Below are 20,619 nucleotides of genomic sequence, written 5' to 3'. Positions count from 1 at the left end.
TATCAGGGAATGTGTATTGTTCAATCTGATCCATATTTAATCATTCGGTCTCTTAGGAAGAAGATCGAAAATATATCAATATTTGTTTGCAAACCACATTCGATTACGAAACAAATTAAAATAGCATATAGTAACGACTATGTTAAGGTTTGTTAGGAATGATCATAATAATGGGTAAGCTCCTTCACTGAATAAAGGGGTTAAGTGAGTGAGTTGGGTTTAACGCCAGTTAGAACAGTATTCTAGTTATATCACGCCGTGTCAACTTAATGTGGGAGGAAAGCCTTAAGTGATCTTAAAGTCTTAGACGTTTACCACTTCGCTGAAACCCACGAGCACAGGTATGGTGCTGACAGACATTAGAAAAACATAATGGGAGCGAACCGGGATTCGAACCCACTTTCTTAGGTTCCTTGGTTAAGACGAGTGGGGTGATGAAAAATAGACAATTTGGTCTGTCTGTATTTCATTGAAATGGTATATAATGATGTGATGTGATGTACAAATTTTGTAAAGGTTTGTTTCCAAAGTATGTACCGACATTGAAATATATGAAGTACTGTCTAGATATCGCATCACTGTTATCAGAATGTTCTCTTATTTATTGCTCGTTCCTTTTTTTCTTTTTCAACGCCAAAGCCAATTAAAAGAAGAGTTGAAAGAAATAGAAAAACATAAAATATATTACAAAACACAGTGTGGGTGCAATGGTCTTAAGTTGTCTGGACGGTCAAGGCAACGGATGCAGTTTGATAAAGTCTCCTTTGGGAGGCTTCAGATTGCTATCAGGACATCAGAATAAAGCGTTACCCCATTTTCAGATAGTGTGTGAGCTTCAACTAGTTCACATGGTAACAGTGAATAATAACTTCTATTGTGTCTTAAAAGCTTACCGTACAGATCAATGAAGTCCGCAATATAAAACGTCAAACGTTATGAAGTATTTCGTTGAGTGACTGAAGAAAAACGCCTAAGTGTTTGTGACTTTTATTCCCTTCAGAAAAATAAAACATTTTCTATTCATTTATTATCATAAAAGTCCGATTCATATTCAAAGGCCAAGATGCGACATGCATGTTCCATTATAGCAAATTAACTTCATCGTTATCTGATAATTATGTATCGGTGCTTCCGACACACCACGACATAATGACGATTTCTCTACAATAGGCTTACGCTTTATTGCTTTATTGCTCGCAGTTGGTTTTGAAATCAGAAATAATAGCACATTTACAAAGAACAGACTGATATAGTGAACTCTTTAGGAGAGAACCGTGGGCTATGCAGTATCACAGGTGAATCACAGTGGCAATGATGGAGTCGGATGACGTCACGAGCGGCTGATCAGGCTGTTTTTGGATTGGACCATATAAACAATAGAGTCTTTCCAGCAATGATTAGACTCGCTAGAGTCTGTAGACTGAGAGAGAGTTCACTTCTATAGAGGACTGACGCAACGAGATCGTTAGGGACTGTTTTTCAGCTATGGCTGGCTGACGAGACTCTCGCAAACTGGACTAGGTCTCGCGAGACTGATTCATGGATGTGCTGCCATGTCGTTGAGTGAACTCATCCAAACCAGAAAGTTCCCGAGTTCTTTGGTGTCAAGAAAGCCATCACCTGGAACAGAAAAAAAACATGTATAACCAAATTGAGACTCGATCTGGGAACATAGCGCTGACGGACTGTGGCAAATTGAGGTTATCGCAGACAAAAAAACAAGTTAGTGTGAACAAGGCGAGGTGAGGTGAAATGGGGTTAAACGTTGCGTTCAAGATTATTGCACTTATATAACGACGTGCATGCGTGTGTACATGTGTGTGTGTAGCTGTTTGTACTAGTCCGGACTAATGTCGAGTTTATAGTGCTAGCCCACTGAGATACCATGCCGCAGTTTAACATGAATACCCCACTCAGGCACAGTGTACTGACTCCGAGCCGACTTGTCCTTGTTTTAGCCCCTTAATGCTGAGTGTCAGACAGAGGAACAACATGTACTATCTTTTAACGTCTTTTGATATGACGCGACCGGGGATCGAATCCCCCCGACCTTCCGCTTCCCGGACAAACGCTCTACCACAAGCCAACGGAGGCGGTCTAAGTGTGAACAAATGAACCTGGTAAATAGTCCATCTGTAGATGACGGCTAATAGGCTTAGCTTGTCTCAATATCGGATATATGTGGTGCAGAATTATCCTCATTTTCAATGTTTTTGTCAAACATGTAGACGTAGAACAACAAGGAATAGACTACGTTTATATTGAGTTTAAAGTAAAATAATTTCTCTGAACATCGCAACGTTCCCGACACATTAAGACGACGAGAAGACAGTACCATATCTCTCCCCTATCGGCAAACACACTGTCCATGCCACAGCTCTTAATACACTCCTGTCATAGCAAATATTGCTGGTTCTCGTTCTTTCACCAAACTGAAAGCGGTAAAAGGTTTCTTATTTGTTTTTTCAATGGCCTATAATTCCATTTTCACAACTTTAATGTATTTTGTCACTTTAACGAAACAATACAAATTTGGAAAATATTTCTTCGAGGAGATTCCGTTCACACTGAAGCGTAATGTCGATATTCCGATAAGCATGCACAAGGCTGAATGAGAGGACCTTAGGCTATTGGTCGGGACAGTGAGATGGAAAGAGAACCGGGAATATCTGCTGCCTCGACGCTCTATTTGTATTATATCATATCCATGAGTTAAGTGAGGCAGCTGTATCTACGAATCAAGAAACATAATTCGCAAACTTGTTCTAGTGGAAGAATGATGCTATTGGTTTTACGGTTTATGAACAATTCTATTGTTTTTACACTCGAGTGTACTGACTGTCGTGGAATCATACCGTCCATTGCTGCCCAACTACATGAAACAAATGTAACCCTGGGACACACGGCAACAGGGCAACAACTACAACGTCTGGTGTATACTCAATAAGGGGTTGCTGTCTCACTTCGACGTCTGGATTATACTTCTCAAGGTGCTGATGACTCATTACAGCGTCTGGAGTATACTTCATAAGATGTTGTTGGCGCACTACGACGTCTGGAGTATACTGCATAAGATGTTGTTGCATCACTACGACGTCTGGAGTATACTCCATAAAATGTGGGTGACTCACTACGATCTGTGGAGTATACACCATAAAATGTGTGTGACTCACTACGATGTGTGGAGTATACGCCATAAAATGTGGGTGACTCACTACGATCGGTGGAGTATACACCATAAAATGTGGGTGACTCACTACGATCTGTGGAGTATACGCCATAAAATGTGGGTGACTCACTGCGATGTGTGTAGTATATGCCATAAGATGCTGGTGACTCACTACGATCTGTGGAGTATACTCCATAAGATGCTGTGATTCACTACGACATTAGTGACTCTCTACGACATCTCGAGTATACACCATAAGATGTTGGTGACTAACTGCCACGTCTGGTTCGCACTCAGCAATATACCAGCTTTGTGACGGCGGTCTGTAAATAATCGAGTCTGGACCAGAGAATCCAGTTATTGATATCATGAGCATCGATTCACGCCATTGCGAGAAGAATACCAAAACAGCGAGTCTGACCACCCGATCCCGTTAGTCGCCTCTTATCACAAGCATCAGTTGCTGAAGACCTATTCTAATCCGGATATCTATAAGATGTTGGTGACTCACCACTTTCATAATTTGGAAAGACGGTAAAAGATTTCTGAGGTTGGATAGTTCGCAGCAATAAATATGAACTATAAGGCAAACGAAAGTTGTCACTTAAAAATAAGATTTGAAATAGGAAATTACAAATGTTATCAACACGTTACTAGACTTGAAATCAGTCGCCGAAATACTGCAAACTTAAGGTCCAAAACACAGTTATGATACCTATATCAAATTCATCACCGTCGAATAACAATTTCTTGTTTGTTTTATATAAAGCCACCATCAAAAAGTGGGTGCATACTTTCTTTTGCACGACTGTTAAGTTTTAATGTTTTAATTTTTTTACGATAGAACAGACACGAACATGTAAAAAAAAAACCTTTAAAATTCATCACAAAGAGGGTTTATGACTAAACGCACAACATTCAAAGTGTCGCCTTGAGAGACAGCTAGACACGAAAACGGTTTGCCATCCCACTCTTTTTACATGTGGCTTCTGTTTAAGTTACAGCCATTTAAACTTAGTTGATTTCTCATCGAACATGTTATGTAGAGTTGATAACGACCCGTGTCTTATACTATCCACGTGGACGTCAGGAACGACATTATGCCAGTATCCCCGGGTATTGTATGACCCGTTAGGGTCTCTATATAAGCTGGAGTTGTCAGACTCCATGAGATGCACGTTGGACTCGGCGCATTATGGAAATACTCATAGGTTACCAGTGGTTGAGAGATTCGTTGATGAAAAGGTTGTAGCACATCGAGTTTCATCTACCCGTTTTTAATATCTTTGCTCTTCCAATACATAATGATGATCTTAAACACAACGTGTTAATCATATACACCTGTTACTCTTGTATTTTAAGTTGGAGACATAACCAAGGATATTTAACCATAGGTTATCTGTGTCAGAAGGATGTTTAACCATATGATATCTGTGTCAGAAAGATATTCAACCATATATGATCTGTGTCAGAAGGATGTCCAACCATAGGTCATCTGTGTTAGGCGGATGTTCACCATAGGTTATCTGCGTCAGAAGGCTATTGAACCATAAGTTATCTGAGCCAGTAGGATGTCCAACTATAGGTTATCGGTGTCAGAAAGACGTCCAACAATAGGTTATCAGTGTCAGAAGGATGTTCAACCATAGGTTATCAGTGTCAGAATGTTGTTCAACCATATGTTATCTGTGTGAGAAGGATGTCCAACCATTCGTTATCTGTGTGAGAAGGATGTTCAACCATAGGTTATCTGTGTGAGAAGGATGTTCAAACATAGGTTTTCTGTGTGAGAAGGATGTCCAACCATAGGTTATCAGTTCTAGAAGGATGTTCAACCGTAGGTTATCTGTATGAGAAGGATGTCCAACCATTGGTTATCTGTGTGAGAAGGATATTCAACCTTAGGTTATCGGTGTCAGAAGGATATTCAACCATAGGTTATCAGTCCTAGAAGGATGTCCAACCATAGGTTATCTGTATGAGAAATATGTCCAACCATATGTTATCTGTGTGAGAAGGATATCCAACCATAGGTTATCAGTGCAAGAAGGATGTTCAACCATAGGTTATGTGTATGAGAAGGATGTTCAACCATATGCTATCTGTGTGAGAAGGATGTCCAACCATAGGTTATCTGTGTGAGAAGGACGTCCAACAATAGGTTATCTGCGTGAGAAGGACGTCCAACAATAGGTTATCAGTTTCTAGAAGGATGTTCAACCATAGGTTATCTGTGTGAGAAGGATGTCCAACCATATGCTATTTGTGTGAGAAGGATGTCCATCCATAGGTTATCTGTGTGAGAAGGACGTCCAACAATAAGTTATCTGTGTGAGAAGGACGTCCAATAATAGGTTATCAGTTCTAGAAGGATGTTCAACCATAGGTTATCTGTGTGAGAAGGATGTCCAACCATATGTTATCTGTGTGAGAAGGATCCCAACCATAGGTTATCTGCGTGAGAAGGATGTCCAACCATAGGTCATCAGTGCAAGAAGGATGCCCAACCATAGGTTATCTGTGTGAGAAGGATGTCCAACAATAGGTTATCAGTGCTAGAAGGATGTTCAACCATAGGTTATCTGTTTGAGAAGGATGTCCAACCATATGTTATCTGTGTGAGAAGAAAGCCTGACCACGTATTATCTTTCAGAGATGTGACAGAAGAATGTCAGAGAAGAGATTATGTTATGTAAGAAGAAAATGTTTTCTTTTGTGTGTCAGTTTCAAACTCAATATTTACTGTTAGTACTATAGTGCCATAACGTAACAAGCACGAATTATATATCAGAATCGAATGGGAACCAATCATGTTTCTGTTATGAAGCCTTTCGTTATGCTAGTTTTAAGTTATTTCAGCTGAATACTTGCAGACAAGTATTGACAGAAAATAGAAAACCGCTTAAAGTTCAGATTTAACTTAATTCAATTTGTCTTAGACGTGAGGGGCGGTCGGGTAGCCTAGTGGTTAAAGCGTTCGCTCGTCACGCCGAAGACCCGGGTTCGATTCCCGACATGGGTACAATGTGTGAAGCCCATTTCTGGTGTCCCCCGCCGTGATATTGCTGGAATATTGCTAAAAGCGGCGTAAAACCATATTCACTCACTCTTAGACGTGATGTTTTTGAAGGGAGAAGTTATATACACTATGCCTATTGTGTTTTATATCAGCTCCCTACCCAAACTTTCGTGGCAACAATCAACACCATTAATATTTATTCCTTGATTAATATCTATCACCGATGCCTACCACACTTGATTGATTTCCTTGTGTTGAGATCCACACTATGGTAGCCATAGAACTGTTATGCGTCAACACAAATCGAAGACAAAATTAAACCTTCAAGTATGCATTTTTGTCAATATCCGCCAACTTATCTGTGAATACAAATCTTCCTTTTCTTTCGCACCTAGGCTCCCATCGTGGCTACGGACTTCCCTATTGTTGGATGGACCAGGATGCTGATTTTTCTTGGCCCAGGGGAACACTTCTTGCTTGGGAGGCGGGAGGACGACTCAATTGGGCATTATTAATTTAAATAGACTGCTTCAAGACACATGTGAACCGAGCTATGAAAAGATGCTGTTGAGAGTGAAAAAATATGTTATCGATTTAGCTGAATATTTAAGGGAAACTATTATCGTAACATAATATACAAGTTAGTAGGTGTGTGTGATATAGAGTTCATCATTTCCGCATATCCACGACAAGTAATTATGTGATCAATTGAATTTCAGGGGATAAAAACTTAACATTTTTTGATAAAATTACCCCCGGCAGTTGTAAATACCACCGGATAGTTCATTCACACATGTTGGTAACTACCTCACGAATCTTGATCAAGGATCGTTCTTTTCGTAGCTGTAAGGTATGTGTCTATGCAAGTGCCTACTAAAGATAAACATTCCCTGAATCGCCCACATAAGCATGTTCAGCACGGTAAAAGGTATTTTGATGTCATCCAGGAATACCTTGTATTAACGCTTCAAGAAGGATGTTTCTATTGTCAAACACCGTTTCGCCAAAGTTCCTGGCGTAACCACTGCAACTCACAAACTTTAACAAAGGCTTACGGTTTTCTTAGATCATTGCATGTCCACATTTCACAAATCTTAAGATACAGTGGAGCATGTTCTTTCTACAAAGATTTCAAACAGCGTCTTACGACTCTTGTTCAAAGGTTGTTTGATCAGGTGCAGTAAAACCTAGCACAACTTCCAAGTTTTTATGGAAGACATGTTAAGAACAATTCTACATTTGATGCATCAGTGACCAAACTTATGTCCGAAGCAATTGCCTCTTTTGACCTGTTCACGTGTTTGTTGAGGTGAACAATTGAGTGAGTGAGTGAGTATGGATTTACGCCGCTTTTAGCAATATTCCAGCAATATCACAGCCGGGGACACAGGTGAACAATTGACTTGATTATTCATGTGTTTGTGAATGATGCCATTAGTTGGGCAAGATACGCATACATTTTCGCGAACACGTATTATCATCACTATTTGATTGTGATTCATACACACATGCTTATGATATAGTTGGAATCGTACACTGGACTCTGCTTCAGCAGGGATGTCTTATGATTATGAAGTTTTGTCGCTTGTGAAAACCGGCGGTCACCACGCAAGTCGCTGCCTGACAAGCCACCGGTTGTGTTGGGGAAGGGGTTAGCATATGAGCATATGACCATTGGCATCCGTTAACCCGAATCCCAGCACAGTCAGTAACAAACGTCCCTGCAACTGATTGACAAATGACGAATATAGCGTTAGTGGCAGCGACGGTATTTCAAGGTTTGCCCAAGAACTAGGGTCATCATGGATAAAGTTTAGTTCACATCGAACCGTGAGTGTCAAATCGCTGTGAATTCGGGGTTCTTTATCCTTTCATGTTCCCTTTGGCTTGGATGTTTTGACTCACCCACAAAAAGGAATGTATAATAAGTTATGGATCTTCATCGTCCATTAAGCTGTCTAGATTCTTTCTTCGTTAAAAGATTCTTGACACCAAGAAACGTCTTGATGCTGATACAAAGTGTGGCCTCTGCTATATTTTCATTGCAAGTTTGCATATGAAGGTTCATCCATGACGTCAAAACGCTGACACGTGAGCCAGCATCAATGGTACATGTACAAAAGAGCATCGAGTCAACCAGTTCTGACTATATTCGTGCAGAACAGGGTGAATGAACTACGACACACAGAATAAAAACTTTAAAACAATCAACTGCGTCGTTAGCAAAATCTTATATCAGGAATCACACACCAATCCATGGTTATTCTGCTACATGTCCCTTTCTGTTAAGAAATAGGGCCATCAAATCTACGCTCGAAAGCGGAGAGAGCAAGGAAGTTATAATCGAATGAGAACAAAAAATATATCCATTAATCTGTATGATGAAGTAATTGTGATGGAAGTGAATCCTTTCCTCCTTTCAATTGCAATTTCCCAATAGTGGATTACCTAGATAAAGGACCCACTAGCGGTATGCATCTAGATATACTGGATGCATAATTATAGCTTGAAAGGCTTTTCGACCTTACATCTCGAATGTCGAATTAATGTGAACGTGGTCCACAAATTCCTATTTTGTTCATTCAATTACTTGCGTGAGGAAATTGAGACAAACAAGTAGCAGATAACACGAGCTGGTGGAGTTGATCTCTCATAACCCTCACAACGACCCCTCAACATCGAGCGAGAGGAGACAAGCCTACCCATTGCCTCTTTGTTACCGTCAGTCTTGCAAACGCCATCGTAACCGCGTTACCGTTAAGCACAATAATCGAATTAGACCACTAACAACATGAGCAAAGGAAACTCCATTACTCGAAGGAAATGAGCATATTTTGTGTGTCAGACTTGACTCTGAGTATTGTCATCTAACTAGCACCGCCGCGTTGTGGGAATTCCCACACGTGGTCTAGCATCACGATACGCGGGGATGGGACGTGAGATAGACCCCTGGTGACCGACTCTCGGCTTCACTTACTGAGATCACGGAAATGGCCAATCTATGGGACAGAGACCCATCTCCACGAATTACTTAATCAAACATTTCTTCATCTTCAGATGTGGCGGGTATTTGTTACTTTTGCAGAACCAGGCATAGCGAGAAACCAAACAGAACGGGAAGCTTACTCAGAATTACGTTTGAAGTGGGATCACTTCCAAAGAGTCCATTTTTCTTTAAGCAAATGCCAATTTAACCACTGCCATTTATTATATCTTAAATAAGTTAGTTGTTTGATCAATCTTTAATTTGTGTTTAAAGATAAAATGTCTCTATTACTTCAAAATTAACGTTTGAAATCAAGCTCGTGCGCCGTAGTTATTTTGTGCTGATGGCATTCAGCACTCGGGAAGTGCTGTCATTAATATCTGGTTTTGACAGCTCGCTGACCAGGCTCCAGTGCTTCACCTTCTCGACCATCAAGACCTCCAGTCGAGACCTGCCACCAACACAGGGCATCTTTAAGTGTGCAATACCATTTCAGAGATGTAATACATTACATGCTGGTACAGACTTTTGTGGCTTGGCTTGGCACCATTGGCAGTCCTAGCAAACTTGATTCGAGTGTCTCTATCACCACTTTCCTTGTCTGCTAGCTCACTTTTTAGGCTGAATAGGAATATATCCCAAATACTATAATGACGCAGTGTCACACACATAATAATGATAATAATAAAGTCCATTTCTTCAGCGCCATTTCCGTCTACGTAGTCGCTCATAGCGCCTCACACAGGGTCATAGACACATCTAAAGAGATAAGTCTTTAGTTTTGTCTTGAAAGTGTCCAGAGTTGGAGATTGCTACTCATTGCTATATCTACACCCAAGCTGAAAATAGACATCAGACCTTGGAAAATAGAGCCCGTAAGGAAAAATAGTGCAGAAGGGGACTCAGCCTTAAAGTATAATTTGAATTTGTGACATATGAAAATCTTTAAGAAAACAACTTGGTAAAAACCTTATTCCTTTTTCAATTGTTTGTTCTAGAAGTACTGTTTGTATTCAATTTTAGAATATGAAAAATGCTTTAATCCAAACATTTTATTGAAAGCTTCGTTTCTTAAGAAAACATCATGAATAATTCGTTGAATATAAATTACACGCATATCGGATTTCCCTCATGATGATTATAAAGTGACGGATATTTGTTTTATAGCATGATAAAACGGAACGACACAACATAGCTTCAGATCTTATCACTAAGTGCCCTGTATTACCAGATCCTCTCCATCGTTACAGAAATGCCCTTAAGAGGCTCAATATGGATCCAATCTATATTAATGGATGTACTCCCAGCATGTGCTCATGGGTCCACAAAATGGCTCCAGAAATTGATTTTAACAAATGAAATGACGTTTCCATCTCCACAAATCGAGAAGCGTGCCACACACAGATATTGCGCAATAGTTTGGTCGCATGTTATTGGTCGAGCTGAAAACCTCTCTACTTCAACATCCGGGTTCTCAATGTCGCCTGTACAAATACTTGAGCCGCCTATTGGGCTTATGCACGCCTTGCCCGTGCTTTTGCTGTTACAAGGTGACAGGTGCCCGACCTCAGTAAATATGATGAGTGAACGGAGCAAGGCTAATAACACACAAAAACACCCTTAATATCAGACTGTTTGATCACACGACACGGCTCTAAATAAAAAAAATTAATTCCAATAACAACTGGGCTGGTATTAGCAACGCGTCAATGATGACATTGTGAGCTAAAAACGTGATTTGTCAACGCTACGTTTTGATCACGAGTATCACATTACCAACTTATTTGCATATTAAAGCAGATATCTAGAATTTATTTTACTTAATACTGTTGAGAAGAGAAGATTACTTTATTTTTTCTCATATCAATTAACAAGTCAATTTTGTCGAGTAAGCATGTTAAAGTTCGTATTTTAGACGTTCATGTCATCACAGATACACAGTATTTTATCATTGAGGTAAAACATTTCTTTCCCATATATCTTTCTATAAGACGACGAAGAAGAAGAACCACAACAACAACAACAACAACAACAAGACGAATCTCAAATATATGTTTCTCAGGTTTGAGTATGTTTGGCCGTACGTTGTCAAGCGCATAGAAATTCGTGATCAGTGCTATTGTAAACTATGATATTCTATTTTGACTTCAAGCATTGATTTTGAGACGTGCCAGCATTTGCTAAGCGGGTGTTCGAATCCCGGATTCTGTCCGATTTTGATCAATGGCTCTTCAGCATTATATTATTTTCCTGTGTTATACATTCATATAATTTTCAACGCTATTTAGACATTTCGCCCAATGAAATCTGTTTCGTCTTATAATCGAGACTGGCTTGGACGTTTTATTATAATACAAAAACATAAAATAAAACAGCTTCACTTTGGGCTTTCAACCGACCGTCGGATGACGCGCCGTGACTGGTACATCGTTCAAAGCGGCGTCAAACGAATCTGAAACACTCCCTCACTTAAACACTGCTAACATACACACGGTACCATGTCTAACATCATTTTCGAAAATATGGCAGCTCTTTTCAAGTACATGACTGGCTAACATGAGTTCGGTTTTTCATTTTTTTTTTTCATTTCAGACACTTAAGTTGAATCTGTTGTTTTCTTGGGGAAATCGAAAACTTGTGGAAAGCCTGTATCATGTAGATGTAATTCAGTGTTGTGCAGTGGAGGATTAGCGTATTGGGAGCACTGAGCACCAATAACTAACAGACAGACGCCCCAAACCCCATCACGCCCTTTCATCGCTCGCAAGGTGGCAGTAAATTTAATTCATCAAAAGAATGGCCATCAAATCAGATTTCCTCCTGTAAGTGGGTGAATAAACGGGAGCCTTCAGTGCAGACAACAAGCTACGTCAGATCAGGACGGTCATCCATAAAACAACAGCGACTTAGATCTAAGACGTCACGCTTAGCACATGACTCTCGCGACACATATTGTCGTGTTTTAGTTCTCAGAGATGATAAAATCTGTCAGTGTATGTCTTATTGTGTTTGTCACGTGTTAAAGACGTTCTGGAGAGCTCAGCGGCCTAAGAACCGCTATTCGGACATCTCTTAACGGCCAGCAAACAGTGGGTTCAATTCCCTATTTTCACTTAAACATACAAAGACTATATAGACTCCCTGCTCGTACCATTAATTCCCGTGTTTTACCAGGTGAACAATTGACGTGTCTTTGCATGTGTTTGTCACGCGTGTCACCGGTTGGCGAGGATATAATCACCATTTCGCAAACACCTGGTACCATCACTCTTTGACAAAGATCCTTATGAACATACTCATGAAAATGTCGGAATCGTACAATACCTCTGCTTATTGCAGATATGGAAAGGGTTTTGTCGTTTTTATATACCTTAAGACTTACAAAAGGCTTCTTTTATGATGTGGGGCGGTCGGGTACCCTAGTGGTTAAAGCGTTCGCTCGTCACGCCGAAGACCCGGGTTCGATTCCCGACATGGGTACAATGTGTGAAGCCCAATTTCTGGTGTCCCCCGTCGTGATATTGCTGGAATATTGCTAAAAGCAGCGTAAAACCATACTCATTCATCACGTTTTATGATGTTTGGAAGAACCTATGAGACACTAGGTAGACGCTTCACTTCACATACATGCACATGTGCCTCTTCATATCAGATAAGAGAGGAACATATAGTGATGGAGAGAAAAAACCAGTGACGTACCTACAGTATTCCTAGTATGTGGGTAGTTGACTATTATACATATCCATAATACAGATTAACGTCAACAAAAAGCACATTTCTTGGTAGATAAGTATGCTTTGTATGAGCTCTCATGAAACAAGTCAATTTAATTGTCCCGCTCGAACCCAACACATTAACATTGTGAAAAAAAACGTCAGATGCAACGACGTCGTCTGAATGTAATACGATTAGTATTAGTACCAGGTTCACAATGCTAGCGACGTATCATGTCTCCAAATACTACAAGGCCTGTGTCGTTCTCTGACCAAAGAAGGCATAGTCCCATGTCATGGCTATGTAATTTTGATGTTAAGTAACAATGTCTTCCCAGGGGTCTCCTGGACGCTATTACATGTTTATGCAAATCCTCGGAGTGAGTGAGTATGTTTGCCCCTTATAGCAATATTCCAGCAATATCACGGCGGGGGGACACCAGAAATGGGCTTCACACATTGTACCCATGTCGGGAATCGAACCCGGGTCTTCTACCTGACGAGCACTAGGCTCCCCGACCACCCCTCAAATCCCCAGAAATGCGTATTTTAATAATAAACCTTGATATTTATAGTATTTTTTCGTTTAAATTTCATTACTTGATCTACGTCAAAGTTCTAACGTGTATGCAATGCATGTAGTAATACTCTGGCAAATCTACAGTCTATCAGTGCAAATATTTCACAACGCTTATTCTACTGATGTGTGGGATGGACCTTCTTTTGTTTATTTTTGGTTCTGCTACACTTGGGTGCATTATTAGTGATTGGAAACCCAATAGTGGTGGCGGGTACGGATTCCGGATCAATGAGTGAGTTAAACTGTAACGTCGCATCGGCCTTATTTCAGCCATAGAGCGACGGTTCCGGATCAGAAAAGATGCCAGTATCAAATGCATGTAATACAAAAGACAAAAGTGAAGAATCGAGTGGTTACCAAGCACTCGTTGTTCGGTTTTCATCACAATTTGTCCAGAGAGTTACACAGAGATGTCATGATTAGGGGTAAAATAGAGTGAACTAGCGATGCATCGTAAATGCCCATGGCATAAATATAAATTAATATTTTATTACATCAATAGTAAACATTGATGCCGCGACCATTTATCAATACGCGTTTAGAGAACTTTTGCGTTATCCATAGATGCAATAACGTGAACAATATCTATTCAATTTATATATTTCTCGAGTATCCGCCGAAACATTCATTTGGGCGTAAAAGGCAAAATAGCAGTGAAAATTATATGAATGGATCACTGACAACGTTAACCAGTCATGAAAACAGGCGTTTGCCAAAAAGGTAAGCCTACTTGTAGCACCCATCACTCTCACAATTTGCAGAAAGGTAGTTGTAATTATATCGCTTAGGTTTTGTTACATTTGCAACTTTACTATTTGCGTGGCCCTAAAACCTTTATGTCAGAGTGAGTGAGTGAGTTGGGTTCAACGCCGCTCTGATCAATATCCCAGGTGTATCACGCCGTGTCGTCTTAATGTGGGAGGAAAGCCGAAAGTGTTGCATGTCTCAGACGTTTATACGCTTTGGTTAAACCCACGAGCACGGGTCGGGTGCTGACAAACCTAGAAACATAATCGAGGCGAACTGGGATTCGAAACCAAAATCATAGGTTTCTGGCTTGCTTAAGGGATCCAATTCTGCACAGGGAACTGCGGTGGCTAAGACCAGTGGGCCACTTGTGCCCGATTGAACATCAGAATTCATCTCTCATCTAAAATATATCAATGAACAGGCCTGGCATAGAATGAGTCAAAATGGCAGTAAAACCGTTTGGGGAACAGATTTCCGTGTTAGTTGTGTGACTGTTAAACATATTAGAGTGGCCACTTTTGTTGTTTTTCTCACCAGCTGTACGCAGGACCTTGGAGATACGCTAACTTTCCACGAGTTGGAAGAACATGCTGTGTGTGTAACGATGAGACGTAGAAGACAAATGTCACTTCCTGATATGCTCTGGTTACGAACAAGGAAGAATAGATCACTAACCTAAGCAATATTATCTATATCCTACGAATCATGTATTTAATTACCTATGTCCGCAAAAGCCTGTAATGTAATTCAAGATTAAACTATGTATATCAACCAGTCAACGTCACTTCGCAGATCAGGGCGCTGTTCCATAAAGCAATCGTATCTCCCACACTTTAACACTTTAACATAGAGTTAGGGCTAAGATCCCTTTGTGGAACGGCGCCCTGTGTTGAAATGACCCATCGTTTTATTTGCGCTACTTCTGTCAATATGTACACCTACGTATATGTAGCCAAGCGGTCCGCTGAATTTAAGACCTGTTCAAGGCAATGTCATCATGTGCGGTACAAGAACGAATCATGTTATTACAATACTATATACTAGACGTGGGCGGTGGGGCAGCCTAGTGGATAAAGCGGTCGCTCGTCACAACGAAGACCCGAGTTCGATTCCCGACATGGGTACAATGTGTGAAACCTATTTCTGGTGTCCCCCGCCGTGAAATTGCTGGAATATTGCTAAAAGCGGCGTAAAACCATACTCTCTCACTCAGTGTGCTAGACGCACCTGTCACGCAAAAGTATCACTATACTGTTCTGAACTTCTTTGACAAACCTATCTTAATAAGGACAGAATTGACAGGATTTCAACTGCTCAATGCAGAAGAAAGAAGTTGAAACCCATGGGCATATTATGTCAACTTTGTCGTCATTGATACTACAGTTTCTCGAAAGTCACTCATGGTTAATATGCTACACACAGGGTACCGTTGTACAAAACAACCTAAGTTACGACTGTCGTAAGTCTTTGTTAAGGTGTAAGCATGTTCCCAAGCACCTCAGCGCTGAGACCGCTTTCAACATCGGCACTCAGACAAAAGTGTTCTATTGGATCAGCGACACACAACGGCCTTTCCCAGATTCACTTCACATCTTTCTTCTCCATCAACGTAAGTAGCATAACCCGGGACAAAGTAGGCCTAGCTTGTCACAGAGAGCGAACCGAATCGAATAGAATGACTGTTGACAAGTACGTTATTTGGACTGGTTACCCTTTATGAGAAACTACTGATTGATTTCAATACCCAATAAAATAGATGTGACAGAATAAAAACAGGGTTTATTAACACTTAAGGTAAATGTTCTACCATAGGTTTTTATGGGAATATGTTCCAATGCCTACGAGACTACAATCATAGCTACTTGTACCTCACTCCCTCGCGGGGGCGGTCGGGTAGCCTGGTGGTTAAAGCGTTCGCTAGTCACGCCGACGACCCGGGTTCGATTCCCGACATGGGTACAATGAGTGAAGCCCATTTCTGGTGTCCCCCGCCGTGATATTGCTGGAATATTGCTAAAAGCGGCGTAAAACCATACTCACTCACTCACTCCCTTCCTCCAGTGTTCCCAAGCAATCTAACAAACGGCAGTTATGTTAAACTGATGGCCATCGTTAGAAGTAAGGTTCTTTACCAAAGTAAGGCCCCGAAGCATTCTATTTCAATAATAGTGGTACAACTTTTGAAGTGATTTCGATATTGTGTTTGCAAACATCTCAATGTTATTGCACTTATAGTTTACAATTCCTCCATTACTCTACCGGTTTACGACTAATTTGTTTCATGTTTACTTCGAACCAGCTGCTGACACTGTCGGCTATTTGTTTAAAGTACGCCGTGATAACGTTGCAATTATTTTCAGCGTGATGGGTTTGACGCTTTGAAAATCAGTGCAGTTACATCACGGCGTCAGTTCAACGTACACGGAATCCCCCGAAGTTATGCAAGTTATGGGCGTTTATTTCTATTTTATAATCAGCGCGGGTGTGGTGCTGACAAAGAATTGTAATCGTGGCGAATTTGATATTTGAACCCACCCATTCTGACAGGCCCAATGGACAATTAATTGCAGCGCTTTCGACGACCTGGTCACCAATGCCCCCTCAATAACATTTACTACGCCTTTAACTCTCTAGCAGGTAAGACCTTTGTGCTCAGAAAGTAGTGCTGTGACATTGAACATTGAGATCAGTAACCTTTCTTGATCATGTTCTTATTGACGGTGATCTAGTTCCACGGTGTTTGAGGGCTACCTAAAAACCAACATCAAAACGGCGTGACACTCAAGTTGTGTATAATCGTCAAGAAATAAAGGCCTACTGTTCTGAGTGGGCATGGGACAGGACGAGATAAAACGCCTTCAGTGAGTGACAATTAATCAATATTAGGTCCACTTGAACTTGAAAGACTTTGCCGACATGGACATGTTAAAGTAATGTAGGGTTTTACTAATACACCTTTGAGAAGCTACTATTTGATAAAACAATCTTGTACTGGCAGTGATTTTCGAAATGGCGAGGAAGTGTGTTAGTTGGTCCTAACGCAGTGTTCAAAACTGTTATGGTCTCCTCACGAAAGTGTACTGTGCATACGAGCGGGATAGAACCCGGCTATCCCGTTGCCCCTTTTTTAAAATATACAACAATAACGTCAAAAAATAAACAGTTTCGATTATCCGCCGAAACAGATTCAATTGGGCGTAAAAGGAAAAATTGCGGTGAAAATTATATGAGAGGATCACTGAAAATCAGCGATGACACCAGGCCGAATGCTTTAAGTGTTTGCATATAATGTTTTATGGGGGTTTTTTTAATTGGAATACTTCAAACGGTAACGCATCTGTTACAAGACGCCAAGATTTCGTTCCAATAAAAGTTTGTAATTATTTAAGTTGGTACAATGAAACCCATGATTCACATTGGTATTTATTGAAATTTATTCAATTAAGATAAGAGAATTGTGCGCCTGTCAGTCCTATCACGTGTTTTATCGAATGGTTATAGCCCTGAATTGTTACATTAGGTTAACGAGGGAAAATGACAACGTTGTATCTATACCCATTAACGTAGGAGTAATATTTAGACAGCAATCCATTTTCTTCTTACACATAAAGGAATCTTTGAATTTGCCTTACACACTAATGGTTCATAATGGCGAATATCCATACTGCCATCTTATACAATATTTATCTTATTTGATGAATGGAGTAGCCATGAAAGACATGTTTGATTTTTCTCATTCTCGATATGGGATGGACATCTTGCATTTCCATTTCTCAATTCATTCCTTTATTCAGTTTCCTCGAGGCCATCATGATCTAGATGTGCTGACAATGTAGGAACGGAAATCGAATGATTTGCATGAACTGTTAATGCGAAGGGGGCATATCCGCTACAGTACGCATTTCTTTGGCTGTTGTAGAAATTACGGACACTGATTGGTTGAAGTAGCCCTATCAACAGTATTGTAAAGCTACTGTAACTAAAATCCTTTGATCCAAAAACTTTGGAATGTCATCCATTGGTTGGAGACGTTTCAGCACTGACTATGACATCACTGAATTGTGAATAAATCGTCTGATGTTACAAGTACTGAGGATGACGATATGAGTTTGATTTATCAATGAAATTTGGTAGATATATATGGCAGTGAGGGAGTGTAGTTTAAATCCGCTTTTAGATATACATGGCAACTACATCACGGTGGGGGAATGTACATCTTCCCGAGGCAAGTGAGTTAACTGACTATAAAAGTCCAGTTTCCACCCTTGCCGAACTAGGCTGGTATTATGGAGTTAAATTTTGGCTGTACTAACGAGTCTATGCATAGTCCAATCAAAATCGCGCACCGAAATCGAAATCCGGTTCGTAAACTGTCGTACAGATTTCGGTCAATTGCAGGATTTGCAAAGCATGTACAGCATATATCTCGTTGTCAGCAGAAATTTTCCAAATCTTTTCATGTTTTTCCACGTTTCAAGGTGCTCACGTGATTTGATGCATTTCGCGATGTAAGAACCGTTTTATCACAATATAGATCTTGATCATTGATCAGATCGTCCTGACTGGGCGCCACCATTTTGTATGAAGCAAACGCAAGTGATACGAGAATTGGAATCTGATTGGTCCATCGGAGAGGCTTAGAAGGGACATAACTGGTAATGGCCACTGGTGGCGCTACGATCGAGCACAGTTATTCCAGCCTAGTTCGGCAAGGGTGGAAACTGGACTTTTAAAGTCAGTTAACTCTCTTGCCTCGGGAAGATGGGGAATGTACGTCATACTCGGTACCCATGTAGTGACTTAGCTCTGCATGATCCAAAGTTTAAACAACAAGCCTTCCCAACCGTCCCTGTAGGTGTAACGTAAAGTAAAATATGACTTACCGCTTTCATCGAACAGTTTCATTAACTGGTCCCTGACATCGACCTCGTCGCGTTTGCCCCATGAAGCGAAGCCATTGTCCCAGCCTGCCCGTTTGCCCCAAGTAGGAAGAGTGTTCCATTTCTTCTCAGACTTCTCCTGTGAACGTTTGCCCCACGAAGTTAGAGCGTGCCAATTCCTTTTGCCCCAAGTGATAAACTGGTTCCAGTTCCTTTTTTGTTCCTCTGGAGATGCGTTCCTCTTGCCCCAAGACGTGAACGATGACCCGGACCATCGTTTTCCCCAGGCAGGAAAGTCAGAAGATGCCCATTTCTTGCCCGCTGTTCCAAAATTGCCCCATCGTTTGCCCCAACTATGGAAATTAGACCACTGCCTTTTGTCTGCGGCACTGTCACTGTCTTGTAAGGGTCTCTGCCCTGCCCCACTAAGTGGCTTCACCCCTTCCACCAGACTGGGATCCTCCGCCAAGGACAACTGGAGGGTGGCGAGCGTGGGGAGGATAAGGCAGAAGAAACTTTTCAGATCCATGGGGCAATTTGGTTCTGGAATAGAGATCCAATATGTTAAGGATTATCATATTCAAATTGTTTAATCTTTAGATGAATTCAGATGCATTGGGCAGAAGGAATGTAGAAAAGAAAAGTCAAATGTAAATATAAATACATCAAGCAATATCACCGTCAAAATGCCAACGGTAATCCTTTTCACATTCGTGAAACAATAAGGTTAAGTGATGACACCATACGTTTACACATATAAAATTCATAAATACGTACATATTCGAATATGGGAATAAAAACAAACAATACATGTTGTATGACCGAAGTGAAATACCATCACATTGCAAACAATAATTACGCCCAAGGAAAGTTATTCAGATATGTCTGTACAAGCAGCATCCGTGGTTCAGTCGCCGCTTTGAACAATATCTCAGTTATATAATTATGTAATGGCACTGCTGTTCTTAATGTGAGTAGCATGCTCGCATGATCGCAGACCTTTACACTTTGGTCAATCCTACGACCAGATGGTGCGAATTCAAGGATCATAATCTAGGATTCGAATCCATGACCTGACACGTCTATTGTGCTTGGAGAAATAGTGACCAGCAGTACCCATGTGGTATAAGAAGACTGCAGCCTGTATGGTTCAGCTTAAAACCCGGCATCAAACAAAACTCAAATGACTGACAGTGACATTATGATTGACAGCAGTAGAGTGGTAGTGGTTCATCTCACACTTTCACGTGACCTATGACACCAGTTCTAGACTACTAATCATACCACATGCATATTCCGATAACAATCAAATCATGGTTTATGTCGGATTGGGACTTTGTCTGACCACTGTCCAGAGCCTCAGGTCACGGCTAAGTTACGTCGGGACTGGGATCGTGGCCTACCATCTGCTGACCACAAGCCTGCCTACACCGCTGTCAGAGGTAACGCATCTTTAACTGTCATGAGACAATGATTGGGAAGATTGACGAAATGATGTCCAATTGCAATCATTTCCCCGTAG

General features: G+C 40.8%; 1 protein-coding gene across 1 annotated transcript in view; it reads right to left on the bottom strand.

The window, feature by feature from the left end:
- Positions 1-971: 971 nt before the first annotated feature.
- Positions 972-20,619, bottom strand: part of LOC124150788 (prothoracicostatic peptide-like) — a 92,902-nt gene continuing 73,254 nt past the window's right edge. The window contains exons 3-4 of the mRNA XM_046522861.2: positions 19,101-19,640; positions 972-1,620 (exon numbers count right to left, since the gene is read on the bottom strand). Coding sequence (XP_046378817.1) covers positions 1,538-1,620; positions 19,101-19,626 — 609 coding nt within the window. The 5' untranslated portion in view covers positions 19,627-19,640 and the 3' untranslated portion in view covers positions 972-1,537. The remainder of the gene's footprint in view (positions 1,621-19,100; positions 19,641-20,619) is intronic.

This window comes from Haliotis rufescens, unplaced genomic scaffold, assembly GCF_023055435.1.
Source record: "Haliotis rufescens isolate VD_foot unplaced genomic scaffold, xgHalRufe1.0.p SCAF_6, whole genome shotgun sequence".
Classification (NCBI taxonomy): domain Eukaryota; kingdom Metazoa; phylum Mollusca; class Gastropoda; order Lepetellida; family Haliotidae; genus Haliotis; species Haliotis rufescens.
Note: the sequence above shows the minus strand (reverse complement) of the source record. Positions and strands in the feature narration are given on the sequence as shown.